A 24,033-nucleotide genomic window follows, 5' to 3' on the forward strand; every position below is an offset into this window, starting at 1 on the left:
GAGTAGATGATATAGACAAGAACATCTTATCGAATTACATTGTTGGAGTTTCTCAGTACATGCTTCGCTCGTTGCTATCACGTAGCAGGATCACGTTCGAAGCAAGCATATTCACTCGAGCCATAATGACCACTCCACCTTCACCTTCCGGTTCACCACCTGCCAAACGAATGAAGTCCGACAGTGTAAACGGAAATGCAGCTATAGTATCAGCTCAACCTTCAGATGTGATATCCACCAATGGCTTCACCGAAATCACAGAGGCTCCGATTAAAGCTCTGTTCAATCCTTCCACTTCAGGTACTACGGAGATTATACCTAAAGCATCTACTTCGCAACAACAACAATCACAATCCACGAGTAAACCTCCAAAAGCGAAGAAAAACAGAAAACAAAAGAGATTCTTACCGGAAAAGTATTCTCCAGCGGATGTTATATATCAAGATGTCAGAGATTTCTTGGGTCCAGCAAATGTAGATGAGATATTGAGTAAATCAGATGCAAGTGAATGGGAAGCACCTGGAGAATTGAAATTGTATGAACAAGTCGAATTGACCGTTGGCGCGTTTACAGTGTCTGGTTAGTCTATCTTGTTCTTTAGTCTGTGCATCATCCACATGGAAAACGCTTATATCTGTTGTTGTGATGTTACAGGTGAATCCCTGGCATTAGCACCTGGAGAAAAGAAATGGGCAGTCATAGCCCCATTCGCTCATCCAGGCGACAGAATAAAAGCGAAAATATATAAACATGACAGATTATGTAGTTATGCCGATTTGGTAGAGATTCTGGAGTACAGCGAAGAGTATAGAGGGGGTGAAGGTGATAGGAGGAAATACCCAGGCCAGGGTTGTAAATATTTTGGAGAGTGGTTAGTGATCATGACGTTTTTGAACAGGGTAGGGGAAAACAAATGGAACTCATTCACTGATATTCTCACTTCTTCGCAGTGGAGGATGTCAACTACAACCACTACCATACGAGCTTCAATTACTGCACAAAAAACGCACAGTATCCTTAGCATATGCTAGATTTTCTGATCTTCCATCAAACCTAATACCCGAGATTCAACCCACCATCGGATCACCTAAACAATGGCAATATAGAACAAAGATAACACCTCATTTTGATGCTCCTCCTAAATGGGCCCAAAAGAGGTTGAAGGAGGGCGGTGAAGAAGATGCGATGAACGCCTTGAACGAAGGTAAAGGATGGGAAATCAGGATTGGTTTTGAAAGAAAAGGTAGACCTGGTGTGATGGACATCGAGGTAAGTGATCTCACATCGAGCGGGAAGTATGCCAGTGCAGAGGGAATGGCAAAACTACAGCACAGTGGTTATCCCGCGGGAGTATGACATATCGGGCAATGAACTCAGCAAGGAAAGATGCTGATAAATCGCCTAAATCCCCACAGGAATGTCCAATAGCCACTCCTGTGCTAAATAAGAAGATGACCGAGGAGAGGAAGAGGGTGCAAGAGTGAGTATGAGTAGACTTTTTCACCTCTTCTGCTGTCTTCCTGAGGGAGGCAGGAACCCTTGATCCTTGTGCAATAACCGTGCAGGCGAAGGAGTGCTCATTCATCCATTTGGAACAAACAGGACTATCATGTCATTCACTCGTGGAGCTACCTTACTTCTGCGAGATTCATTACCTGCACCGACACCTTTACCTGACTCTTCAACTCCATTTTCATCATCGACAGAACCTATCATCCCACCTGAAGACCATATCGCAATCACGAATCATAAATTACCTGTATATGAAAGAGTAGGAAGCTATTTATTCTCATTTACAGCAGGATCATTTTTCCAAAATAACAATTCGATCTTGATACCTTTAACCGAATATGTCAAAGAAGCGATCTTCCCTCCACATTCCAAAGCTCCCAAACCGACTTATCTAGTTGACACATATTGTGGATCAGGTCTGTTTGGTATAACCCTGAATGAACCATTTGAGAAAGTGGCCGGCGTAGAGATTAGTCATGATTCAATCGTTGCGGCTAAGAAAAACGCAGAGATGAATGGACTACAAGATAAGACCACTTGGCTATGTGGTAAAGCAGAAGACATCTTTGGCGGTTTAGATGAAAAAGGGTTCCAAGGTGCTAAAAGCTGTGTTGTAGTTGATGTAAGTCCCAGACTTTCGAGCCTTATGAATGACAGGTATGGGAGTAAGATTAACCATTTGGTTTGTAATCTCGCAGCCACCAAGAAAAGGATGTGACGAACCATTCTTAACTCAATTGCTCTCTTTCAAACCTTTGACTATAGTTTATGTATCATGTAATGTACATACTCAAGCTAGGGATGTGGGATACCTGATTCGTGAAAGTGAATCTAGAGGTGAAGGGAAATGGAAATACGTTGTTGAAAGTTTAAGAGGTTTCGATCTGTTCCCACAGGTAAGTTTTGCTCATTTACCGGGAAAGGAGAGAACTGATTGTTGTTCTATCTAGACTGCTCATGTGGAGAGTGTAGCTGTACTTCGGCTAGTTCAGAGCGGAATATAGAATCATAAAGTAACATTATAATCTATCATTGCATCATATATGAACATATCGCATCGAGTGCTTATTTTCCTGTAGAGTATACATGCATCATCAACACTTACTGGACAGTATTTCGTGTACCAGTGCATCATATCCTGGCAGATGAATGGAACGATCCTTATCACAGCGCTCTCAAATTCACGCACGACTGTCGGACAGAGGATTACTTCTCTGAACCTTTGATTGCTCCTCCGATGACTCCAGCCAAAATCACGAGTACTAATACGCAAATGGCGATTGTCCACTAACACACCAGATCGATGAATGTCAGTGAGCGAATTCTTGGGTGCGGATCTCGTCCAGATCGCATACGAAATCGATTCACATCATAGGGAAGAAGGACAGTAGAAAACACTGAAGGGAAGAGAAACGTAGAAATCTTTCCTCACTTTTTGGTTTTTCCACCACATTTTCCTATTGGTCTTCCTGGCGGTTTGATCAAAAGTGTTTGATGAGATACTTAGCTGATCTGTGATTCAGATGGAGACATTGAGGCCAGCGAGCTGTCAGCATCATGAACAGATTATTCAATTCTGCGAAATTGACTTTGCTGCTTTTGGGATTTCTCTGCTTTTATCATGCCGACGATGTATCCTGAATTCCACAACTTACGAGTTTGCTCATCTAGTTGATCTAATCTTTGACCTCTTTCTAAGACACTTTCGATATTGTGATGCAAAATATCCTTTGTCTCGTCAATCTCTTTGTTGATTTCCTCGATGGTCTTCTTCTGTCGATTGGGAGTATGTTCAGCTAAACCAAGTGATATTAAGAAAAAAACATTTCAATCGTCAATATTACCGTCAAGTATGAAGGTGTGCATAAAATCCCCCCGATAAGTAATTTTGCTTCCAGCACTAAATGCAACAATCTGACCACTCACCCTCTCCAGTCGATAAAATGGCACCTTTGCCTGGCTGAGTGTAAAACCTCCCATTGGCAGGCGAAGGGTCGTATGGTTCTGACCTAAACGTACAAAGACTCTGTCAGTGATGAGAGAGATTGAGACATCGTCTTCTAGTCGAATTCGTGATGCGTCAATTGCTTACATTGTTCAATTCCTCGCTCTTCACTGTATGTGATTTTGATTAGGGGAAAAACGAAAGAACTTATCTCGGCGTGTATATGTTGTGTAATGGGGGGATTAGTCCAGGAGTGTCAGTGTGTGCGAGAATGTGCAGCATATGCATTTGATCGATCCAGCACCACTGTAATACATGCTGCATCATCACACCCTCTTACCCACCGGTTTAGAACATCCTTTCATCTTTCATGATCTCTCCTTTCAATCATGATCTCTTTCCTTTCTTTCCTTTCTTCTCTTCGCTGGTGCCACTGAGTGATTTTACATCAAGGTGAAGACTGCCACATTCCTTTTATTCCCGGTTGTATCCGCCACGTGTCCCCCACCATACCTAGCATCGTCATCATCATCATCATCACACAGGTCGCGTCTGTCGTTGTGTTGTGTACAAACCCATCCGAAAACATATACAGACTACAACCCTACCCCTCTGTTCATCATCCATCTTCTTCTTCATCCCTCTCGAACCGAAACAAAGCTCAGAGAGAGAGAAGTAACATAGACCAAATATCTCTACTTCCACTAACGAAACAAAAAGAAAGGAATATATCTTATCCATTGTATTTCAGAGGAAGACGATAACTACTTGTTATACATATATACCCGATTCACCTTCCTTCCTTTATAAAAGACTTTGGAGTACAGGCAGTAGAGGAAGCTTGAGTTCAAGATGGCAGCTCCTGAGAAACCCATCACTGTAAGTCAGCGGTTGTGCCAGAGCTCATCTTGGGGTGGCAGCTAATTTGTCCCAATATCAACAGTTCACAGAGCACCTTCAGGTATGTGAATAGTCTTCTTTCTGTTCTTTCTTTGTTTTTTTACAAAAGGGTCTTGAACTCGCCATGTTCCTATCATACTCTCACTCACTCCGTCTTGAGGAAGGGGACTATGCTTATCAGCTCATTCAATCTTGCAGCTCACTGCTCTGGGTATACAACCTGCATCTATATCGTTTCAATCCCTCACTTTAGAATCAGACGCATGGATATGTGTAAGAGAACAGCTAGATACCCCTCAAGTTGTGATTGTCAATTTGAACGACTCGAATGATATTGTCAGACGGCCAAGTGAGTATTTCTATCTGACATGTCGATTGTTGGGAGATAGTAGGGGTATTCCTACTCGATGTTGACAGGAGGAAGATAAGGTCGATTTGGTGATTCGACAGGATAGAAATCGTCTTTTGGTTTTGGCATTGAGTGAACAAGCGGCATTGGAAGGTCGAAGGCGGATAACACATTTCATGTTCAAGCGCAGAGCTGACAGGTGCATTGTTTGCTAGTCACCGCCGATTCGGCAATTATGAACCCTCGTGCTGGAGAAAAGATCCTCGCATTGAAAGGTAAGCTGGTCAATTGCTTCTTAGCTGGTGAAGCACCTCGCTAACGGAACATGAACTTCATCGCTCCATTCTATCCTCCTGGATTTCTTTTATGATTCACATTACCATATGGACAGCTGGACGACAGTTACAAGTGTTCAACCTCGGTAATAAGTCTAAAATCGGCGCTCATCTCATGAATGAGGACGTGACTTTCTGGACATGGATCAACGATACCACGATAGGTATCGTAACCGAAAGAGAAGTACTTCATTGGAAAGTAATGGATGGTCAAGCTGCTCCCTCAAAGGTGTGTTTTCTGTTATACTTCATCCCGATTTCTCACTGACTAGAGTTTTACAAATAGGTCTTTGATAGACACGCTACCCTTGCCGGCAACCAAATCATCAACTATCGGATGTCGCAAGATGAGAAATGGTTGGTAGTAGTAGGCATCTCATCAAACCCCAATGCTGGTCAACCCGGTCAAAACGGGTTCAAGATTAAGGGAGCTATGCAGCTCTACTCTGTAGAAAGGGGAGTTTCACAACCTATCGAAGGTCATGCAGCAGCATTTGCAACTGTCAAGATGGATGGTGCACCTCAGGAATCAAAACTGTTCTGCTTCGCTGTGAGAACCGCCAATGGTGCAAAGGTAGGTCTGCTCTGTTCTAGTACTTCTGGTATTGATGTATGGGGATTGAAACTGATTTCATCTGAATTATAGCTGCACATAGTAGAGATCGGTCATCAGGCTCCTAACCCACCATTCCAAAAGAAAGCAGTCGATGTTTTCTTCCCCACTGAGGCTACAAACGATTTCCCCGTTGCGCTTCAAGTATCGCCTAAACACGGTATCCTTTATCTCGTTACCAAGTTCGGTTTTATTCACTTATACGAAATTGAAACCGGTCAATGTATCTATATGAATAGGATCTCAGGTGAAACCATCTTCACCACTGCTCAACATGAGAGCACTTCCGGTATCATAGGTGTAAACAGAAAAGGTCAAGTGTTGAGTGTTAGCGTAGATGAAGATACCATTGTCCCATATGTCCAACGTGAGTCCTGCTTATCTTCTCCTCTGGCGGTGGAAGCAAAAGCTAACAACTTGTTACAGAGGTGATCAACTCCCCTGAACTCGCCATCAAACTCGCAACTCGAGGTGGTCTCCCGGGTGCTGACCATATAATTCAACAACAATATCAAGTATACATACAAAATGGTCAATATAGTGAAGCTGCTAAGATTGCCGCCAATTCTCCTCGTGGTCTGCTTCGAACTCCTCAGACCATTGAGACATTCAAAAAGCTTCCCGCAGTTCCTGGTACCCTTTCACCCATTTTACAATACTTCGGTATCTTGCTTGAGAAAGGAGAGTTGAACAAGTATGAATCGCTTGAACTAGCTAGACCCGTTATTCAACAAGGAAAGAAGCAGTTGTTAGAGAAATGGTTGAAGGAGAACAAGGTGAGTTAGAAATCAGAGGAATAAGGGTTTAGCTGACAAGGAACAAAGCTCGAATGCAGTGAAGAATTAGGTGATCTCTGTCGATTAACCGATATGAATCTCGCTCTTTCGGTCTATTTACGTGCCAACGTCCCCAACAAAGTAGTCGCAGCCTTCGCCGAACTCGGTCAATTCGATAAGATCGTCCTCTACTCCAAGAAAGTCAACTACACCCCTGACTACGCTCAGCTGCTTCAGCATCTTGTACGAATCAACCCCGATAAAGGAGCAGAATTTGCCACTCAGATCGTCAACGATGAAAGTGGATCTTTGGTTGATCTCGATAGAATCGTTGACATTTTCATGTCTCAGAACATGCTGCAACAAGCTACATCTATTCTTCTTGATGCTCTCAAAGACAACAAGCCCGAGCAAGGACCTCTTCAAACCAGATTACTGGAGATGAATTTGGTTAGCGCCCCCCAAGTCGCTGATGCTATCCTTGGTAACGAGATGTTCACTCATTATGACCGACCAAGAATCGCCAATTTGGCTGAGAAAGCGGGTTTGATGCAAAGAGTGAGTGGCATATCGTCTGGGGCACCCGCTGACAGTGATAGGCCCTCGAGCATTACGAAGATATCAACGATATCAAGCGAGTTGTTGTTCACACCAATTTATTCAACCAAGACGTGAGTCAATTTCAGCATGAGTGTTTGCTGATCTGGTAGTGGCTTGTCAATTTTTTTGGTCAACTCACTGTCGAGCAATCTTTCGCTTGTTTGCATGAGATGCTCAAGACCAACATTCGACAAAACCTTCAACTTGTCGTCCAGATCGCTTCCAAGTACTCTGATTTGCTCGGTCCCGTCAAATTGATTGAATTATTCGAGCAATATAAATCTTCTGAAGGTGAGTGCCAAGGAAGCCAGACGATGCTGACTTCCGCGTAGGTCTTTACTACTATCTCGGTGCCGTTGTCAACCTCAGTGAGGATCCCGAAGTTCACTTCAAGTATATTCAAGCTGCAACCAGAACTGGACAAATCAGGGAAGTCGAGCGAATGTGCAGAGAAAGTAACTTTTACAACCCTGAAAAGGTCAAGAACTTCCTCAAGGAAGCTCGGTTGTCCGATCAACTCCCTCTCATCATTGTCTGTGACCGATTTGACTTTGTCCACGATCTCGTTCTTTACCTATACCAAAACGGTCTTACAAACTTCATCGAAATTTACGTCACTCGAGTCAATTCTGCTCGAACCCCTCAAGTCATCGGTGGTCTTCTTGACGTTGACTGTGACGAGCAGACCATTAAGAGCCTTCTTGCATCTGTCACCGGCACCTTCCCAATTGATGAATTAGTAGATGAGGTTGAAAAGAGGAATCGACTCAAACTCATTCTTCCTTGGCTCAACACCAAAGTTGAACAAGGATCAACGGATCACTCAGTGTACAATGCCATCGCCAAGATCTCTATCGACTCCAATAACAATCCCGAAGCGTTCCTCAAAGAGAACAACCTTTACGACCCAGCCATTGTCGGAAAATACTGCGAGAAGCGAGATCCGTACTTGGCCTACATCGCTTACGCCAAGGGCTTATGCGATGATGAGTTGATCAATATCACCAACGAGAACCAAATGTACAAACATCAAGCACGATACCTTGTCAAGAGGAAGGAGATTGACCTCTGGACACAAGTTCTTGATCCCGAAAGTATCCACAGACGAGCCCTTATCGATCAAGTCATCGCTACTGCTATCCCAGAGTGCACCGATCCCGATGACGTTTCCGTCACAGTCAAAGCATTCATGCACATGGAACTTCACGGTCCTTTACTTGAATTGCTTGAGAAGATCATCATCGAACAATCACCATTCAGCGACAATAGATCCCTTCAATCACTCATGTTCCTTACCGCTATCAAGAACGATAAGGGTAAAGTTATGGGATACATCAACAAGCTTTCAGGATACGATGTTGATGCTATTGCCAAGGTGGCTACTGAAGCCGGTCTTTACGAGGAAGCTTTCACCATCTACCAAAAACATGACATGCACGCTGAGGCTATGAGTGTCTTGGTTGAGCATATGGTCTCCATCGATAGAGGATTCGCCTACGCCAACAAGATCAACCAACCTGCTGTCTGGAGTAGATTGGGTAAAGCTCAATTGGATGGTCTCAGAGTCAAAGATGCTATTGATTCATACATCAAAGCTGAAGATCCATCAAACTTTGCTGAGGTTATCGAAATTGCCAACAGAGCAGGTAAACACGAAGATCTTGTCCGATTCTTACAAATGGCAAGAAAAACAGCTAGAGAACCTAAGATCGACACTGAACTTGCATACGCATACGCCAAGACAGATAGACTACACGATATGGAAGAGTTCTTGGGTATGACAAATGTCGCTGATATCTTACAAGTCGGAGAGAAATGTTTCGAAGATGAACTTTACCAAGCTTCCAAATTGTTGTTCTCCTCAATCTCAAACTGGGCAAGATTGGCTACTACTCTGATCTATCTTGGTGAAAACCAAGCTGCAGTCGACGCTGCCAGGAAAGCTGGTAATACACAGTGAGTCGACAATCTCAAAATAGGCGAAATGCGCTTCGTTCTGATCTGATGGTTTACAGGGTATGGAAACAAGTCAACGCAGCTTGTGTGGATAAGAAGGAGTTCCGTTTAGCTCAAATCTGTGGTCTCAATCTCATCGTGAGCTCATCTCAGGAGTCTCTCTGCCACGAGAACCGGAAAACTCACGAAATCATACTAGGTACACGCTGAAGAATTGCCTGCTCTCTTATCGTTGTATGAACGAAATGGCTACTTCGATGAAATCATTTCCTTGATGGAAGGTGGATTAGGACTTGAGCGAGCTCACATGGTAAGCTATTTCCTGTATCACGACTCACATGTCCAAGCTAATGGATTGACTCATAGGGAATGTTCACCGAACTCAGTGTTCTTTACGCTAAATACAGACCTGAAAAACGTAAGTTGTTTCCCTATTTCGGTCTCGATCGTCAGCTGACCCGTTGAGTAGTTATGGAACACCTCAAATTGTTCTGGCAACGAGTCAACATTGTAATTTTGTTCCTTACAGCTCATCACTCGTATGCTAATTTGATCAATCATGTAGCCAAAAGTCATCAAATCCGCCGAACAAGCTCATCTTTGGCCAGAACTCGTCTTCCTGTATATTGTATACGGTGAGCTATTCTATTCATTTCAATGGAAGAGCTCAATCGCTGATATTCAAAAATAGATGAACCTGACAATGCCGCTTTGGCAATGATGGAACGTCTTGGTGAATGGGATCATGATCAGTTCAAGAAAGTCATTGTAAAAGTTGCAAACATGGAGATCGCCTATAAAGCTGTTGCTTTCTATCTCGCTCGACAGGTAAGCTTGATAACACAATTAATTTCGCCAGACGATGACGTGCTGACCTCTCGCCACCACCTTACCTCTCCACTGTCTTATTTCCGCTACAATCGAATTTCGTACTCTTCTCATTCGGCGCCCGCAGCCAACACTCTTACCTGATCTTCTCGCTGCTCTTACACCCCGATTGGATCACGGACGAGTCGTCAAGATTCTTCAAACCGAAGATCACTTACCTCTGGCTAAACAATACCTCGTTGCGACCCAAAAACTCAACTTATCTGTTGTTAATGAAGCGTACAACGATCTTCTCATTGAAGAAGAGGACCACGTCACTCTCCGAAGCAGCTTGGAGACTCACGATCAATACGATGCCATCAAATTAGCTAAGAGGTTAGAAAGCCATGAGTTGCTAGAATTTAGAAGAATTGCTGCATTACTTTATAGAGTGAGTTGCATTTTTTGTCTTCGTCTGATCCTGGTAGATAAGCTTCCTCGACTAATCATGCACTCTCTCTTAGCTCAATGGAATGTGGGAAGAGTCACTTGGTCTTGCGAAAGCTGACCGATTATGGCGCGATGCTCTTGAAACCGCGGCAGCAAGCAAGGATATCTCCGTCGCTGAGGAGTTGGCTGGCTACTTCGTTTCCATAGGAAACAAGGATGCTTTCGCAGCTATCCTTTATGTCTGTTTCGAGCTAGTAAGACCAGACTTCGTGGAAGAGATGGTAAGTCCGAATCATCCATTTTCTGATCGCAATTGTTCATGAAAGATTCAAGAAAGTGGATTGTTGGCTTACTTGTATTATACAATGATAGTCATGGCGATTCGGTTTAGGTGATTACTCAATGCCGTATAAACTTCAACAACAGAGAGACCAATCTACAAAAGTTCTCGCATTGGAGAAAGAAGTTAAGGAATTGAGAGAGAAGACAACGTCCAAAGAACCTGATAGTGAACCTAGTTTGATGGGAACTGGTTTAGGGGGAAGGTTGATGATAGGTGGACCTACGTGAGTTCTGCTGTACCTCCTCGAAACAAAATGGCTTCGCCATTGGGTCCCGAAGTATATTTCCAATTCACAGTGTGCAAATATACTGATAGGCATTTTTGACACGTCAGCGGAGGACCACAATTCGGTGGAATGCCTAACGGTGGTGGATTGATGTCACAGCCAACGGGATTTTATTGAATATCAGTCTAAGAACCATTATTGAAGTAAACCTTTCTGATCCGTATCTTACATCTTAGAGAGAAATTTTGTGTGATCCCTTGATATTATCAATCTCATTTCTTCTGCAACATCTAAATCTCATTCATGTCTATCCGTTCCTTCATAAAATTTGGGTTAGCTTTTATAGGTCTTTTTCTTTCTCTTCACGCGTCGAGGTAACGAGGGTAGATATGAAAAAAGAAATGAATATTCTGAAATCAAACGGCTTTCACTCTTGGCGATAAGCACTCAACAATGTAAGTTACATCGTCACAATCGAAATTACAGCATGGATGTATCATTGTAAGTTCTGCGATTACGGTAAGGAGTACCAGGTCAGTAAGGAAGATCTGGCGAAGACACTGATAAAGCCGATGTGAGGGGGTAAGGACTGCGAAAGAACTATTATAAACGTTGAAGGAGAAATGTTGAAAGAGAACGAAATGAACGGTCAGATCTGAACGGGTGTCTGTCTTATTCTTCCTTTCTCGTAGACAGCAATGGGCATGGTTGATCATTATGAAAACGACTGATCAGACTTGGGAGTCAATGCTATCCATGGCTTCACAAGCCACCCACAAAAGAGAAACGTCATCAGGTCTTCTTGCATCGCCTTTCCCTTCCTTTGGTTGAGACATTACTGAAAGGATTGATGGTCGTTCGCGTGAAGTCGCACCAAGTTGAAACTTTTACAGGTATGAAGAGGAGGTGAAAAGAGAATGAGCATTACTCTACTGATGAGATTTCTCCCTTCAAAACCCTGCGTTGACATCAGCAACAGCAGCAACTGACTGTTCAATCCCATTTATCATATCTTCACGTCATGTCATACAATCCAGAGTGGACGCGATTCCCAGAACCTCGTAAAACAGATCCTCTCGACAATGCGACTGTAACACAAACGGTAGAGATCGATGAAAATAACATCTCACCTGGTAATCGAGAGATACTCTCCTTGTTGTCGAGGATGGAAACGAGGAGTCACGAACCCCCTTCTACCCTCTCAGAGCTCAGGAACAGTATTCATGAAGTTTTCGGATATCTGACAGATGATACTTTGATACAGCAAATGGCAGACATAGCAGTGACGAAATATGATGCCAGTCAAATCGACCCAGCTTCGATCAAGGGGCGAATCATTCGCGGTATCCGTGATGTAGGTCAGAATATTGAAGGTATCAAGGATGGTGATACTGTAAGAATGACAAAGGCGTCCTTTTGGGACTTCGAGATGGTCTCTGACCTGTTGAAGAAATGTGGTAAAGAAGGAAAACATATGAGTACAATTACGGAGCGCTATCGCTTCCCAAAAGAAAAAATCGAATCTTTTCAGTCTATCATTAATCTTTTGCCAAAGCCAAGTCAAACCAGATCTACAAATAATTCTTATCAACCATATACCTCTTCCCCACACTGGAGAGACCAATGTGGGAGGTTACGTGACGGCTTGACCGGGTTGTTGTACCATGATCCCCATACACTTTATGTCGGGAGAACGTTACCCAGCACAATGAAAGATACGATCACAGAAATCGCTGGATTACGAGAGGAATGCCGGTCAGCTGCTAAGATCATCACCGAGGTATTTGATGAGCTCACAAATGGAAGAACAATACTCGAAATGTTGTCTAAAGCCTCCGGCGCCGCCAGAGAGCTTCTGGCTACAAAAGATTTCAGAAATTGGAGCAGTAATGCAAGCGCAGAAGAAAAACAAAGAATGACCAAATTCCTAACAGAGGTAGCGACATCGGACCTCAATTCAATCCAGTCATTCTCACAGGAGGTGGCACGGAAAACTCTTGCTGACTGGACGTCGGACTGGGACAAGAACAGCCGGAAATTTATCATGATTAACGTATTTAGCGTCAATACAGGTGGATCTAAAACTTTGAGGGATCAGTAGTTCACATAGAGGCTCATCCTACAGCAGCTGTGTTTTAGTATTCAGTACATACCGAGCATCACCTCTCTGTGTGATTATTTTCAAGCTCATATAGTAGATTTGATGTGAAACGATATTCTTACCCTTTTTCCGCTTCTTGGAATTTTTGAATGAGGGCGCTTACCTATGTATACAGTCACTATACAATTTGCCGACATGCTGGCCATATTTCTAAGACACCTAAATTGACATTGATGACATGTGAGCTTATGTTATCATAAAAATCCACAGTGAGACCTTCACAACACTAGGTGTCAAGGAGAGGATCCACAGGTGTTGATCCGATGAGCTATCATACGATTATGGTGCGAAAAGCCACACGACTTTCATACACAAACGTGCCTCCCCCGTAAGCCGCGAAGCCGAGTCTGTATCATGTCAAGGATAATGGTCTCGAATAACTGTACAGCAGTTTATGCTACCATCACCTCCTGCTAAGTCAAGGATGCCCAATCCTTTGATGATATCTCTGATACCAACCTACAGCATTTGAATCACTTTGCTACAAGGGAGATAGGGCAGATTTTAGAAGGAACTCAAAAGCAATAACGCTGTAGACCGACTGTTTGAAGTACTATTTGCGAAGGACGATCCAAGTCTTCGTAAACAGAAAGGAGAGATAAGAAGGCAGTACGACCGACAAGGAAGCCAGTGTGAGCGATCTCTTGGGGAGAATGGCAGAGTAGGAGGAAAAAGCATTGGAAGTATCCAGATGACCTGGGAGCGAGGGAAGACAACGAAGGCAAGAGGGACAAAGGAGCAATTCAGAGGCGACGATGGAGCCGAAAAAGGAGAGATGCGCTGGATGATGATGCACAGTGAATTATCTCGCTATACGAACCGAAGTCAAGACTGGAACAACGGGAATACATGTTTTCTTCCTTTCTCAAAGGCTCGACAGCAGATAGATAGTCAGTTAGAAGACATTATAGTGTACTTTGCGAATTGATTGTTGCATGTCGCTCTGCAGTCAAAGAGAGGGCTGTTCCTCAGGTCTTCTTGCAGCGCTTTTTCCTCCTTTGATGGAAGAGTAAAACAGCCACTCAAAGGTTAAATAATGGTGTGCGTGAAGTGGTCATACGACGACCGTAAGTATATATAGCGAGAAAGGTATGAAGGCCAATGAGCAGTTGAGAATTCGTTCATAGATATTCATTGATCACCTTCAGCTTACTACAATCGTCCAGTACACAAGCATATCTCCCTAGGCCATGTCAAACCTTCCCGATTCGACACACTACCCAGACACCGAGGAAGGGAATACTGTCGATTATGAACATTGTCTCGGTAGATATAACGACCTTGTCGCTATCGCACACACCCATCCTCATCTGACCTTTCCTGATGATCCCTTGATCGATGAAAGCAAGGTACAGTACAACCGACCTTCCATTGACATGTTGAACGGGATGATGGAGGCCAACCGACGGTTCATTGCGCGTCTCAATACCAAATTTAAACCGCCTTCGTATCTCTCACGGCTTGGTTTCAGTGTTGATACACTCGTAAGTGAATTAAGAGATGAGGATCTGGTTAAAGATATGGTAGCAAGTGCGGTAACGGGATCCGGAATGAGTCAAACCGAAGCTCAATCTACGATTGATGATGTCATTCAAACTGTTGAAGGTGTTAGAGATAACGATAAAGCAAGGATGACAACTGCGTCCATCGAGGAGTTTGAGATGGTCTCTGAGCTGCTGGAGAAAAGCGGAAAAGATAACAGCCTACTAAATCTAATCAAGAGTACTTACCGCTTCCCAACAGACAAGATCAAGTCGTTTCGAACCATCATTGATGTCATTCCGCCTCCGGGTCGAAAAGATTCTGAAATGGACTACTCGGACGTATACAACGCGGACCTCGACAAGACTTTGAAAGGAAATTGCAGCAAGTTGCGAAGTGGTCTAATTAGCCTACAGAACTTCGTACCCGGCACTCAATATGTCGGGACCCCTTCGTCCATGAATATGCAAGAAACGATATCGAACATCAAACAACGTGCAACCAATCGTAAAGCAGAGCTGAATGATGTCACAGAGGTGTTGGATCAGATCACGAGCGATAACTCGATTTATCACAATCTATGCGAAAGCTCGAAGTTAGCCAGGAAGCTTCTGAAATCCCAAGCTTTCGAGGATTGGCATTCGTACGAGAAGGATGCAAGTGAAAAAGTCGTCAACGAAGAACAGCGAACCCTAACGAGATGGTTCCTAGAAGACCTTGAGAATCCTAGTATTTGCACGGTAAAGTCATACTTGTCGCCTCAAGTAAAAGAGGGTCTAGAGTATCTTAGAGGAGTTAATTATCAGAGTCGTGGAGCGGTGCAGAGTATTTATACTTTGATGAACAAGGCCAGTAAGGTGTATACGGACAGCCTGGCCACCCACACGGAGTGGTCGTGTATATGAGGAGAAAGTATAGGCTGTACCCATTGCCACACTTATTTATTTCGTTGTCGCCCTTGACCTCTTTCCTTTCATCCCATAAAATCCAATGTCAAATATTTCGTCCTTCGATACACATTCATATTCATTGTTTCGGTCAATTGTCTATGTGTAAAGTTATTCGCTCCGAAGTTCCCAGGGATTACCAGTCTCTTTAGTCACGTCAGCATATCCTCGCATCAGGTCTCCATTTGCAGGTGCAAAGAGTCTCGTATGTCCGATGTCTAGGGTGGGACACGCTGGCATTTATGGCAGATACAACCTACTGGTGTCTCGGATTTTTTCATGTTTGTAGTGTAGACTATATTCGATTTTCATGCTGACCCATCTTCTGCTCTATGACTGTCACATGCAGATCTAGGTCATACAAAACAATTCCATTACTCATCGCTTACAACTCGCCAGACCTTTAAACTTCCATCATCTCCTGCTGAGCTTAGCAATCCCAATCCCTTCTTATCTTCTCTGATACACCATCCGACAGCATTCACGTCACTGACTCCATGAGCCTCTTTTACAGCCGCAATAGGCCTCATTTCTACACCACTATCCTTTGATGTAAGTTGAAACACAACTATTTTACCATCTCCCCCTGCTGAAGCTAACAAACCCAGATCCGTGGATTCCGGAGAATGGGAAGGCGAAGGACACCACGAGAGTGAGAAAATCGATCGGGAATGGACAGTAAGGTGGAGTACCTCAATCCACGATGAATCAGGTTGATTACCTCTATAAAAACACAATACCGATGTCAGCGTGATCTGTCCATGGTTCTGTCATTTGAATCAGTGGGAGAACATGTTTCAATGTGTGTATTGTGTGATATTTGCTTTCGTGAATATGCCATAGATACGCCAACTCACTGTCGTTTCCATATTCTTATACCACCTAAATCCCCTCCGCTAGCCAAATATCCACCGTCAGGACTGAAAGCCAAGCTCCAGACAGTTTCATCTTCCTCTAAAGGGGGTACATCCAATTGTTCATCCGCTTCTTTCTCTTCGGCTGTCGGTATCAATGCGTTGATCAATGAAGTAGGAGATGTGTTAGGGATGGATAAAGGAGTGGGAATCAATTTAGGATGTAGCTTTTGGAAAATCATCCAATCTGAGTCAGGATCATCGAATGCTAGGTGAATATGTGAATCATAAGATGCCGAAGCGAGTATCTATAACGCACTCGGTAATCAGCCTCTATCTGTCTCAAATGATCGCACATTTAGTACGGGTGTCGACGAGCCTACATACCTCTTCGTGTGGATGCCAAGCTATACATTTGACATCTTGAGAGTGTTCCATCATGACTGCTATGCACTCAAAATCGGCATCGGGTTGTACTGCAAGACACCGTAACGCTCAGCTTGCGTACTCGCAGACATTCTGGCCTCCAGACCCCGCATCTGTTCGCCCAGCTTCGCCAAAGAGGCATGTTTCTGCAGTATTTACTCACCTTCCCATACCCAAACACTTTTATCTCTTGAACAACTAGCGAGTAGGGCACCATCGTTTGAGAATGCTACACTCTTGCATTCGCTTTCGTGACCTTCTAAAGTAGTGACACATTCCCATTCTTTCTCTACTTTTGATTCTCCATCATCACCCCGTCCTGCGGGTCTAAACACACCTTCAGCATCTTCGTCTTCATCTTCATCATCCGAAGAAGGAATGACTTCCTCCCAAACCCCAACGGTTGAGTCGAATGATCCGCTAGCTAGAGTTTTCCCGTCAGGTGACCAAGCTACAGACCTTACCGTCCGTTTGTGTTCGGTAGAGATTACTTTGTTCAGGCTGAATACAGGTTTAGCGTCTGTAGAAGAAGGGAGACCGGTCGGAGTAGGGGTTTCAGAAGGGGCAGGTAGGATATAAGAGAATAATCGGATGGATCGATCAGTCGAACATGATGCGAGAAGTGAACGAGTAGGGTTAAAAGTCGTACACCAAGCTGGTTCCGTGTGCGATGGTAGCTCAGCAAGAAGCTGAAGCTGAGGCATGTCGATGGTAAGTGTTGACTATGTGATTCAATTAGAGAGATACATTATGATGAAATTCAAAGGGTGTTGTATATAAAATTTAGGCAACTTCGATAAGACTTGAAAACAGAGAGTGGAGGGTCGAATGAGAAATGTCAATATTTTCGCAGTATGACTTTACCCCTTCGTCAATCATTACTTACCTTTAGCTTTGTATATCGGACCAGAAACAATATCATTGGAAAGCGATAGACGGAATAGGTTCCATAGCTTCATTTGCTTGCAAGACACATCATGACGGTCTCCCAAAATAAGCAGATACCTGTAACGTGTTTCACCGGTTTTTTAGGTGAGTCACCTAGCTTCTCATCAGCTCAGATGCCCCCATCTGCAGAGCTAATCACAAGACTTGTTCCCGTATGTCAGGTGCTGTAAGTGTACTATACTCTACTGCTGCATGATTCTAGGCAAGATGACTTGTATTAGGCTGATACATCCATAAAGGGCAAAACCTCCACGATTCTCTCTTTGATACAACAACTACCCAAGGATTATAAGGTTGTCTTACTGAAAAACGAGTATGGAGATGTTGAAGGTGAATATCAGCGCAGACCTCGCTATTCTTGAGTTAACTATGGCTAGCTGACTGGTGTTCGTTTGACTCGTGTCAGTCGACTCACTTCTCGCTTCTCAATCGAATATTTCAGGTGTATCTGAGATCCTAAACGGGTGTCTGTAAGTCCTTCCTGTATCTCTTCCGTCGTCATGGTGAAAAGGCAATTGATCTGGGTTTGTTGACAACACAAGTTGCTGTACGATGGTCGGACTGGTCGAAAATGCCCTGAAAGAGATAAGGGATACTATGCAGCCTGACAGGATAATCATCGAGTCTAGGTGTGTCCACTTTCGTTCGAATCCTCGACCGTTGTCTACATGACACAATAAGAGCCTTGTGCTGATGCTGTGAGCCTGCTGTGTCATGCTATGATCTATAGTGGTTCAGCTTTCCCCGCTACTCTGGCTTTGCAGATACGGCAATTGGAACCCGAAGGAATTAAGCTTGATGGAGTAGTGACGGTAGTAGATTGTCTTAATTTCAAAGGATATGAGGATTCTTCACCTTCCGCTAAAGTAAGTCATCCTGTGAGGTCCTCTGCTCAATTCACACACATGTTTGCTGAATGTTGGTAAATTCAAACAGCTCCAAGCTAAATATACTGATCTCCTTCTTCTTTCCAAACATCATTTGGCGAATGAAAGGCAGATGGATGATCTGATAGATTCGTTAAATGATTTAAATGATGAAACGCCAAAAATCAAAGTCGGACCAGCACCTCAAAACCCGCCTAAACCAGAAGTGATCTTCGGTCTGGATACAAAGCTATTTGAACTTGTTGCAGGTGAAAAAGCAAGTTGGGAAACCGTGGGCGGGAAAAATGAATGGCACGGTGACGAAATTGAGACCAAGCAAGTGTGGAAGGGAAGGAAAGGGAAAGGGAAAGCCCCTGCTCATTCGCATACTCATCAAGATGGACATGAATGTGATGGGCGCGGTCGAGATCATGAAGAGAATGGAGAAGAGAATTATGAGATAGAACCAGTGGATAGTAATCTTCTAGATAAGGAATTGGGGAAATTATCGTTCGAGATCTACAGAGGTCAGTTGCCTTGCCATGCTTTCGAGACAACCCAACTTGAATTTCACATGCTGATGGAACTCAACATCGATATTCTTAGTGAAAGGCATAGTCCGACTACCATCATCATCAGAACTCAATGATTGGTCGACGTATATATTGAATTATGCTTTCGGTCGATACGAACTAACGCACATACCGACAATGGACGAGGATGAAAACCTGAAAGGAATTAGCATGAGATTGACTGTAATGGGTGAAAGAGGTGAAGTGGCTAGACGATCACGCAAATTCGCAGCAGGTCTCGGAGCTCAGGTGGAGTGATTAGCTTGATGTACAGACATGCGGGTCATAATCTTCTCAACATGCGGTCATCATGTATCCGGCTTTTGCTGCTATTGTGGGCCGCCTTAAAGAGAACTTGAGGGATATCCGCTGATGACGATGACGATGTCGTTCCTTTCGCAAGGATATCTTGTAACAATTGATATCGACCCTTTGAAGTGTCATCTCCTGATCAGAAGTGTGCACGTCAGCAAAGAAGGCATACATTGCGCAATAACAAGATATATAACTTGTACCATCCAAGCAGGGAGCACTTACTGCATACTTGTTTGTTCTATTCTCTTTCCACCATCTGAAATTTCTGCACGCCAAGACGCACATCCGTCAAACGCTCCTGCACAGTCTGATCATCGTCATGCCCACTGGAAGCAACATGCTCTTCTGTGGTCTCAGTCTCCCTAGGAGCAAAAGGAGTAGAAGACCGACCAGATCAACCCCAGAACAATCCACCAATGCCACCAATGCCACCGCCGCCTCCTCTGCAAATGAGCCCGTGGAGGCAATTTCTACCATAAACGCCATGTATTACCGCCCGAGGGCGATTGAGCGTTACACGGAAGACATCCTGACCCGTCTAGTGTACGAGAAAGGGAGATTTCTGCCTATAGCTGCACAACACCGGTATGGGACACAATATCAATCGGGAACTTCAGATGTTTTTCAAGGTGATGCAGAGCGAGAGTTCTTAAACGCGACTTCGCAGGCGTATTCGAGTCACTCAGACATCATGAAAAAGGTCGAAACTCTCGCTTCAGAGATGGCCGACAAAGTTCAGAAGATCGCGGGTGCTAAAGGACTAAAAGAAAGGGATTGGCCGCGATTCAAGTGGGCGATCGAAGTGCAAAGACATTTGGATGACACATCAACCAATGTAACCGTCTCACTTTCGGACATTGAATTTAACCCATTTGGACCGAACTTCCAATTGCCCACCAAGTCTCAGTCTTTAGGACCAGTCAATATCCCAGACCCAGAATATCAAGATAGCGGCTGGTTGAGCAGCTTCGCTGAGACCGGGTACGATAACAGAGGTATATCTCTCTCGGAATAAGATTGAACGAGACCCGCATATCATACACCACAGGTCATCCTAGGTTAGGTGAAAGATTTTGTCCATACACGAGCAGCACACCATATGTGTGAAGATAATTGACACTATATACCTGTTTATGGATCGAACCATATACAGAGACATGATCACATACTGCAGTACAAGTCTGGGGGTAGTGAGTGCTGTACAACGTCCAGCTGTTTCTCGGCACATGTTTCTACTTCACGCATTAGAGCGCTTCCACCTCGCCTATCGCTTGCCTACGAGACCCTGCATATGTCAGAGCACTTGTGGACGCCAAAGAGACGAGGATAGCCCTCTTCCTAGCCTTGTCGGACTGGTCTAATAGAATTTCACCTCTGTGCGGAGGAACATTCCTGACTGCAGCAAAGGTAAAACCATGTCATAATCATTTCTGAAATCCTTTTCGATGGTTTCCGTTGATACTCCCTCTAACATGTAGGAAACATTACCTCCTTTCCTCGATTTGGAAATGCGACTTACATAGTGATGGGTGTCGCTTCGATTCGGTTACAGTACAGGAAGTTCAAAGTATCGACACCGACTGCTAAACCCTGTGCAAGCAACCGTTTTCCTCTTGAGAAGGATACACATATGATTATACGGAGCTTATGCCTATTGACGACACTGCTTGTCTTCTTTAGACGCCCCAATGTTTCCTTTCCCACGTCATTGCTGTGCCCCCCACTACGTCAGCGGAAGCCCAAGTGATCCTTTCATCTGCCACCTCCGTTGAACTGTCAGAAAAGGTATTTTGGCAGATATAAGGGTACGAATCTCGAGTGCTCTTGCCACTTCATTGCTAATAATCCCTCTCAAATCACATAACACACTAATAACGCCAATCTGGTCTCTTGCTGAAATTATTAAGAGTTTATCTGATATTAATGTAAGCACAACTGTTATCTCTGACTATCTTGCAGAGCCTTACCAAAGAATACATGCTTCCGTAGATGCCGTTCACATTTACAAACGCCCAAGGGGAGCCACTCGAAATAATAGCGAGAGACATAAACATTTACGACAATACTTGGGATGTGTATAAGGTAGACAAAAGAACGGGGGTCAAAAGCTTCCAGGAAACTCTGACAGCAAAGCAATTCTCCCAGGCCGAGCTCGACAAAAGGATCATCGGTGTGTTTGATTTCCATTGTTCATACAAGTATACAGTCAAGGTCAGGTGCTGAAACGATGGCGATTTTGCAGATTATTATCACGAAGAAGAACCCACCACTACTGGCAGTTCCCACTCTAGAGCTGAACCCTCCGTCGATCAGAGTGTTGGACCATCAGTTCAGTCAGATAATTCCACGGTTACTCTCACCCCAAGAGGAAGTAAGTCAGATACTACGACCAGCGACCAAACCATTAGATAGTTTAATACAGTCTAGTGTCACGTTCAGTCTGATTTCCAAATGGATGCCTGAAAGTCTATACCCTAAGTGGGAAAGGTAGTCGCTATGCATCAATCACCAATGACGCAGCATCTAAAGTAGGTCAACTTGGGGAAACATCGCTAACAGGTATATTGGTATACGCATTACGCCTGATATACAATCGTTACATCGAACCATACAGAGCTAACTTCTGACCTACGTCCTCAGCTAATTGTTCATCCCCTTCCAATGCACCATACAGTACAGTAGGCATTGATTTCATTTCGTCTTCATCATTCCGGATGTGTGATATACCACGACTCAACGTCTGCAGTGAACTTTGAGAAAGTCTACCTGTGATACACGTTCTTCTATTATATAGAGCGACATTGTGTATCTGGACCTGTTCTACCTCAAGTGGGATTCCAATGTACCTATATCACCGTCATCAGCTCGATTGAGTCCATTGAGGCCGTTTGACAAAGCTTTGTTGATACAGGATGTGACGATGAAATGAGGGTGTGGACTAGTTAGGCCGAAAGCAGACATGTAGACCTAGTACGCGTGCGACTTACTCGGTGTTATCGATACCCATCAGCCAATGTCTTCTGATAAACCTTCTTAGTTGAGCTTCTTGACTCCAACAATCAGGATGCTGATGAACTTTCTCTCCACATCCAATCCAGTTATTATAACCTATCAAATGGATTATAACTTTACTACATCCGATTTCGTTCAAATCTATCCCGTCTAATTGCGGTGTATATATCACCACTTCATCTAAAAGTCTATTCTTTTGACCTAGACTTGAAGGTGAGCCTAAAGCTTTGATAGCCATCGTATACGTCTCTTCTTTAAGTGGTTCTTCGGGAAAGTGTAATTGGACACAATCACCTTTGATCACATTCCAGATTTCTTTTAACAAGTTCCTCCACAGCAACGGCTCATTGTCTAATTCAGTGAATATAGAAGATTTGAGAGAGATTGAGTCTATCTGATCGAATAAAACCCTATTTCTCCATGTATCCATTCCGTATTTCCAACATTCTCCAGCAGCTTTCAACAATATCTTGAATGCGGTCGGATCTGATATCGTCAAACTTTCGACTAAATTACATAACGTAAATTTCCTTATGAAACTTGATACCTCTTTGGAGGGATCATATGACAATCCGATTAGATCGAGAGGTATTATACCTGGGCCACTTACTGGCCAATTCTCTTCAGGTGAACTCACGCCTGAGAATGATGTTCCCAATCCGTAGAAGTATGATTGGGCATTCGAAGATGTCAGATCGACATGTTGATATATTTCTTTGATGATGTGATTGTATGCAGGTCGACACGAACACATAGTGGATAATTGACATGAACGTATCGGATTCAACAGGACATAGGACCATATCTGATCGACTATCTCTGTAGGTAGACTTTCCATCAAATCCACGAGATTCTCAATATCATCTACGTCACTTGATGAGCATGAATCATTGTAAGTTATTGGTGACGACAAGGATAGTGGGGATATCATCGAGAGAGGTGTGAGAGCTAGAGTATCCGCCACAGAATAAGAAGGAGATGATAGTGGATCGGGTAGAATGAATGCAGTCATGGTTTTTCGATTGTGCAAGTATGATCACGTCGTGATGTCGTAGACAGCGTTGTCTTGCATTACTCGTCGGTGTACTTTATATCTCAGCTCCTTGCAATCTCACCTTAGGGGTGAGAGTACTTGAATGATCATCCTCCGTCACCATCTATTATTCACTTGACAATTTATGACCGGGCGGGTACTCGTTAAACAATGTCAAGGAGTGTAGGACTTGTAGTGTAGGACAGAATCGTCATTCTTTCGATTTCGCGTTGTCCTTTGATCACTCTCCTCCATCTACAGGACCGCCATGTTGGCTGTAGGTAGTGTGCGAGATGAATCAAGCTGCGATGAATGATTGAAGTCGTCCGTCAATACCGATATTTGGGGGCTTTACATCGGATACTCAATTGGGTCGTTCCTCTTTTGGATCTGGGTGGAGATCCCATTCGAATGATTCATCCCCGGATATAATCGTCCGGGCATCTCCGAAAGAAGGGTTTTCTATCCAAAGTGGGTGGTCTATACAAGATAATACACGCTCAGTCTGTTACAACATCGATGATGGTATGCATATGGATTGATATCATCGTCAATATGCCATCGAAGAAGCTGTCATATGGTGTTCAAGTGTCCACAGGAGGTGG

General features: G+C 43.8%; 8 protein-coding genes across 8 annotated transcripts; 5 read left to right on the forward strand and 3 right to left on the reverse strand.

Annotated features, from left to right (window-relative positions):
- Positions 1 to 125: 125 nt before the first annotated feature.
- Positions 126 to 2,516, forward strand: IL334_001416 (uncharacterized protein; the record flags this gene model as incomplete). The annotated part of the gene is made up of 7 exons (XM_062933173.1): positions 126 to 579; positions 655 to 871; positions 951 to 1,269; positions 1,416 to 1,480; positions 1,603 to 2,134; positions 2,211 to 2,408; positions 2,463 to 2,516. 7 exons carry the CDS (start codon positions 126 to 128, stop codon positions 2,514 to 2,516), a joined length of 1,839 nt encoding a protein of 612 aa, XP_062789224.1.
- A 202-nt stretch (positions 2,517 to 2,718) lies between these two features.
- On the reverse strand, positions 2,719 to 3,822 carry IL334_001417 (uncharacterized protein; the record flags this gene model as incomplete). Its single annotated transcript, XM_062933174.1, has 5 exons — positions 2,719 to 2,799; positions 2,945 to 3,024; positions 3,168 to 3,308; positions 3,439 to 3,516; positions 3,798 to 3,822. The coding sequence occupies 5 exons, from the start codon at positions 3,820 to 3,822 to the stop codon at positions 2,719 to 2,721; spliced, it is 405 nt and encodes a 134-aa protein (XP_062789225.1).
- A 487-nt stretch (positions 3,823 to 4,309) lies between these two features.
- Positions 4,310 to 10,989, forward strand: IL334_001418 (uncharacterized protein; the record flags this gene model as incomplete). Its single annotated transcript, XM_062933175.1, has 21 exons — positions 4,310 to 4,336; positions 4,401 to 4,418; positions 4,556 to 4,706; positions 4,922 to 4,981; positions 5,098 to 5,270; positions 5,328 to 5,615; positions 5,688 to 6,021; positions 6,081 to 6,430; positions 6,479 to 6,988; positions 7,141 to 7,321; positions 7,435 to 8,986; positions 9,046 to 9,124; positions 9,186 to 9,296; positions 9,353 to 9,404; positions 9,456 to 9,496; positions 9,552 to 9,621; positions 9,678 to 9,814; positions 9,942 to 10,244; positions 10,318 to 10,524; positions 10,616 to 10,809; positions 10,920 to 10,989. The coding sequence occupies 21 exons, from the start codon at positions 4,310 to 4,312 to the stop codon at positions 10,987 to 10,989; spliced, it is 4,908 nt and encodes a 1,635-aa protein (XP_062789226.1).
- A 3,174-nt stretch (positions 10,990 to 14,163) lies between these two features.
- IL334_001419 (uncharacterized protein) lies at positions 14,164 to 15,360 on the forward strand (the record flags this gene model as incomplete). Its single annotated transcript, XM_062933176.1, has 1 exon — positions 14,164 to 15,360. One exon carries the CDS (start codon positions 14,164 to 14,166, stop codon positions 15,358 to 15,360), a length of 1,197 nt encoding a protein of 398 aa, XP_062789227.1.
- A 416-nt stretch (positions 15,361 to 15,776) lies between these two features.
- On the reverse strand, positions 15,777 to 17,386 carry IL334_001420 (uncharacterized protein; the record flags this gene model as incomplete). The annotated part of the gene is made up of 4 exons (XM_062933177.1): positions 15,777 to 16,125; positions 16,260 to 16,564; positions 16,644 to 16,732; positions 16,846 to 17,386. 4 exons carry the CDS (start codon positions 17,384 to 17,386, stop codon positions 15,777 to 15,779), a joined length of 1,284 nt encoding a protein of 427 aa, XP_062789228.1.
- A 273-nt stretch (positions 17,387 to 17,659) lies between these two features.
- On the forward strand, positions 17,660 to 19,326 carry IL334_001421 (uncharacterized protein; the record flags this gene model as incomplete). The annotated part of the gene is made up of 7 exons (XM_062933178.1): positions 17,660 to 17,782; positions 17,870 to 17,960; positions 18,037 to 18,100; positions 18,173 to 18,259; positions 18,361 to 18,496; positions 18,567 to 19,023; positions 19,103 to 19,326. The coding sequence occupies 7 exons, from the start codon at positions 17,660 to 17,662 to the stop codon at positions 19,324 to 19,326; spliced, it is 1,182 nt and encodes a 393-aa protein (XP_062789229.1).
- A 394-nt stretch (positions 19,327 to 19,720) lies between these two features.
- IL334_001422 (uncharacterized protein) lies at positions 19,721 to 20,398 on the forward strand (the record flags this gene model as incomplete). Its single annotated transcript, XM_062933179.1, has 1 exon — positions 19,721 to 20,398. The coding sequence occupies one exon, from the start codon at positions 19,721 to 19,723 to the stop codon at positions 20,396 to 20,398; it is 678 nt and encodes a 225-aa protein (XP_062789230.1).
- A 1,581-nt stretch (positions 20,399 to 21,979) lies between these two features.
- On the reverse strand, positions 21,980 to 23,407 carry IL334_001423 (uncharacterized protein; the record flags this gene model as incomplete). Its single annotated transcript, XM_062933180.1, has 2 exons — positions 21,980 to 22,229; positions 22,371 to 23,407. 2 exons carry the CDS (start codon positions 23,405 to 23,407, stop codon positions 21,980 to 21,982), a joined length of 1,287 nt encoding a protein of 428 aa, XP_062789231.1.
- Positions 23,408 to 24,033: the final 626 nt, after the last annotated feature.

Source organism: Kwoniella shivajii, chromosome 2, assembly GCF_035658355.1.
Source record: "Kwoniella shivajii chromosome 2, complete sequence".
In the NCBI taxonomy this organism is placed as follows: Eukaryota; Fungi; Basidiomycota; class Tremellomycetes; order Tremellales; family Cryptococcaceae; genus Kwoniella; species Kwoniella shivajii.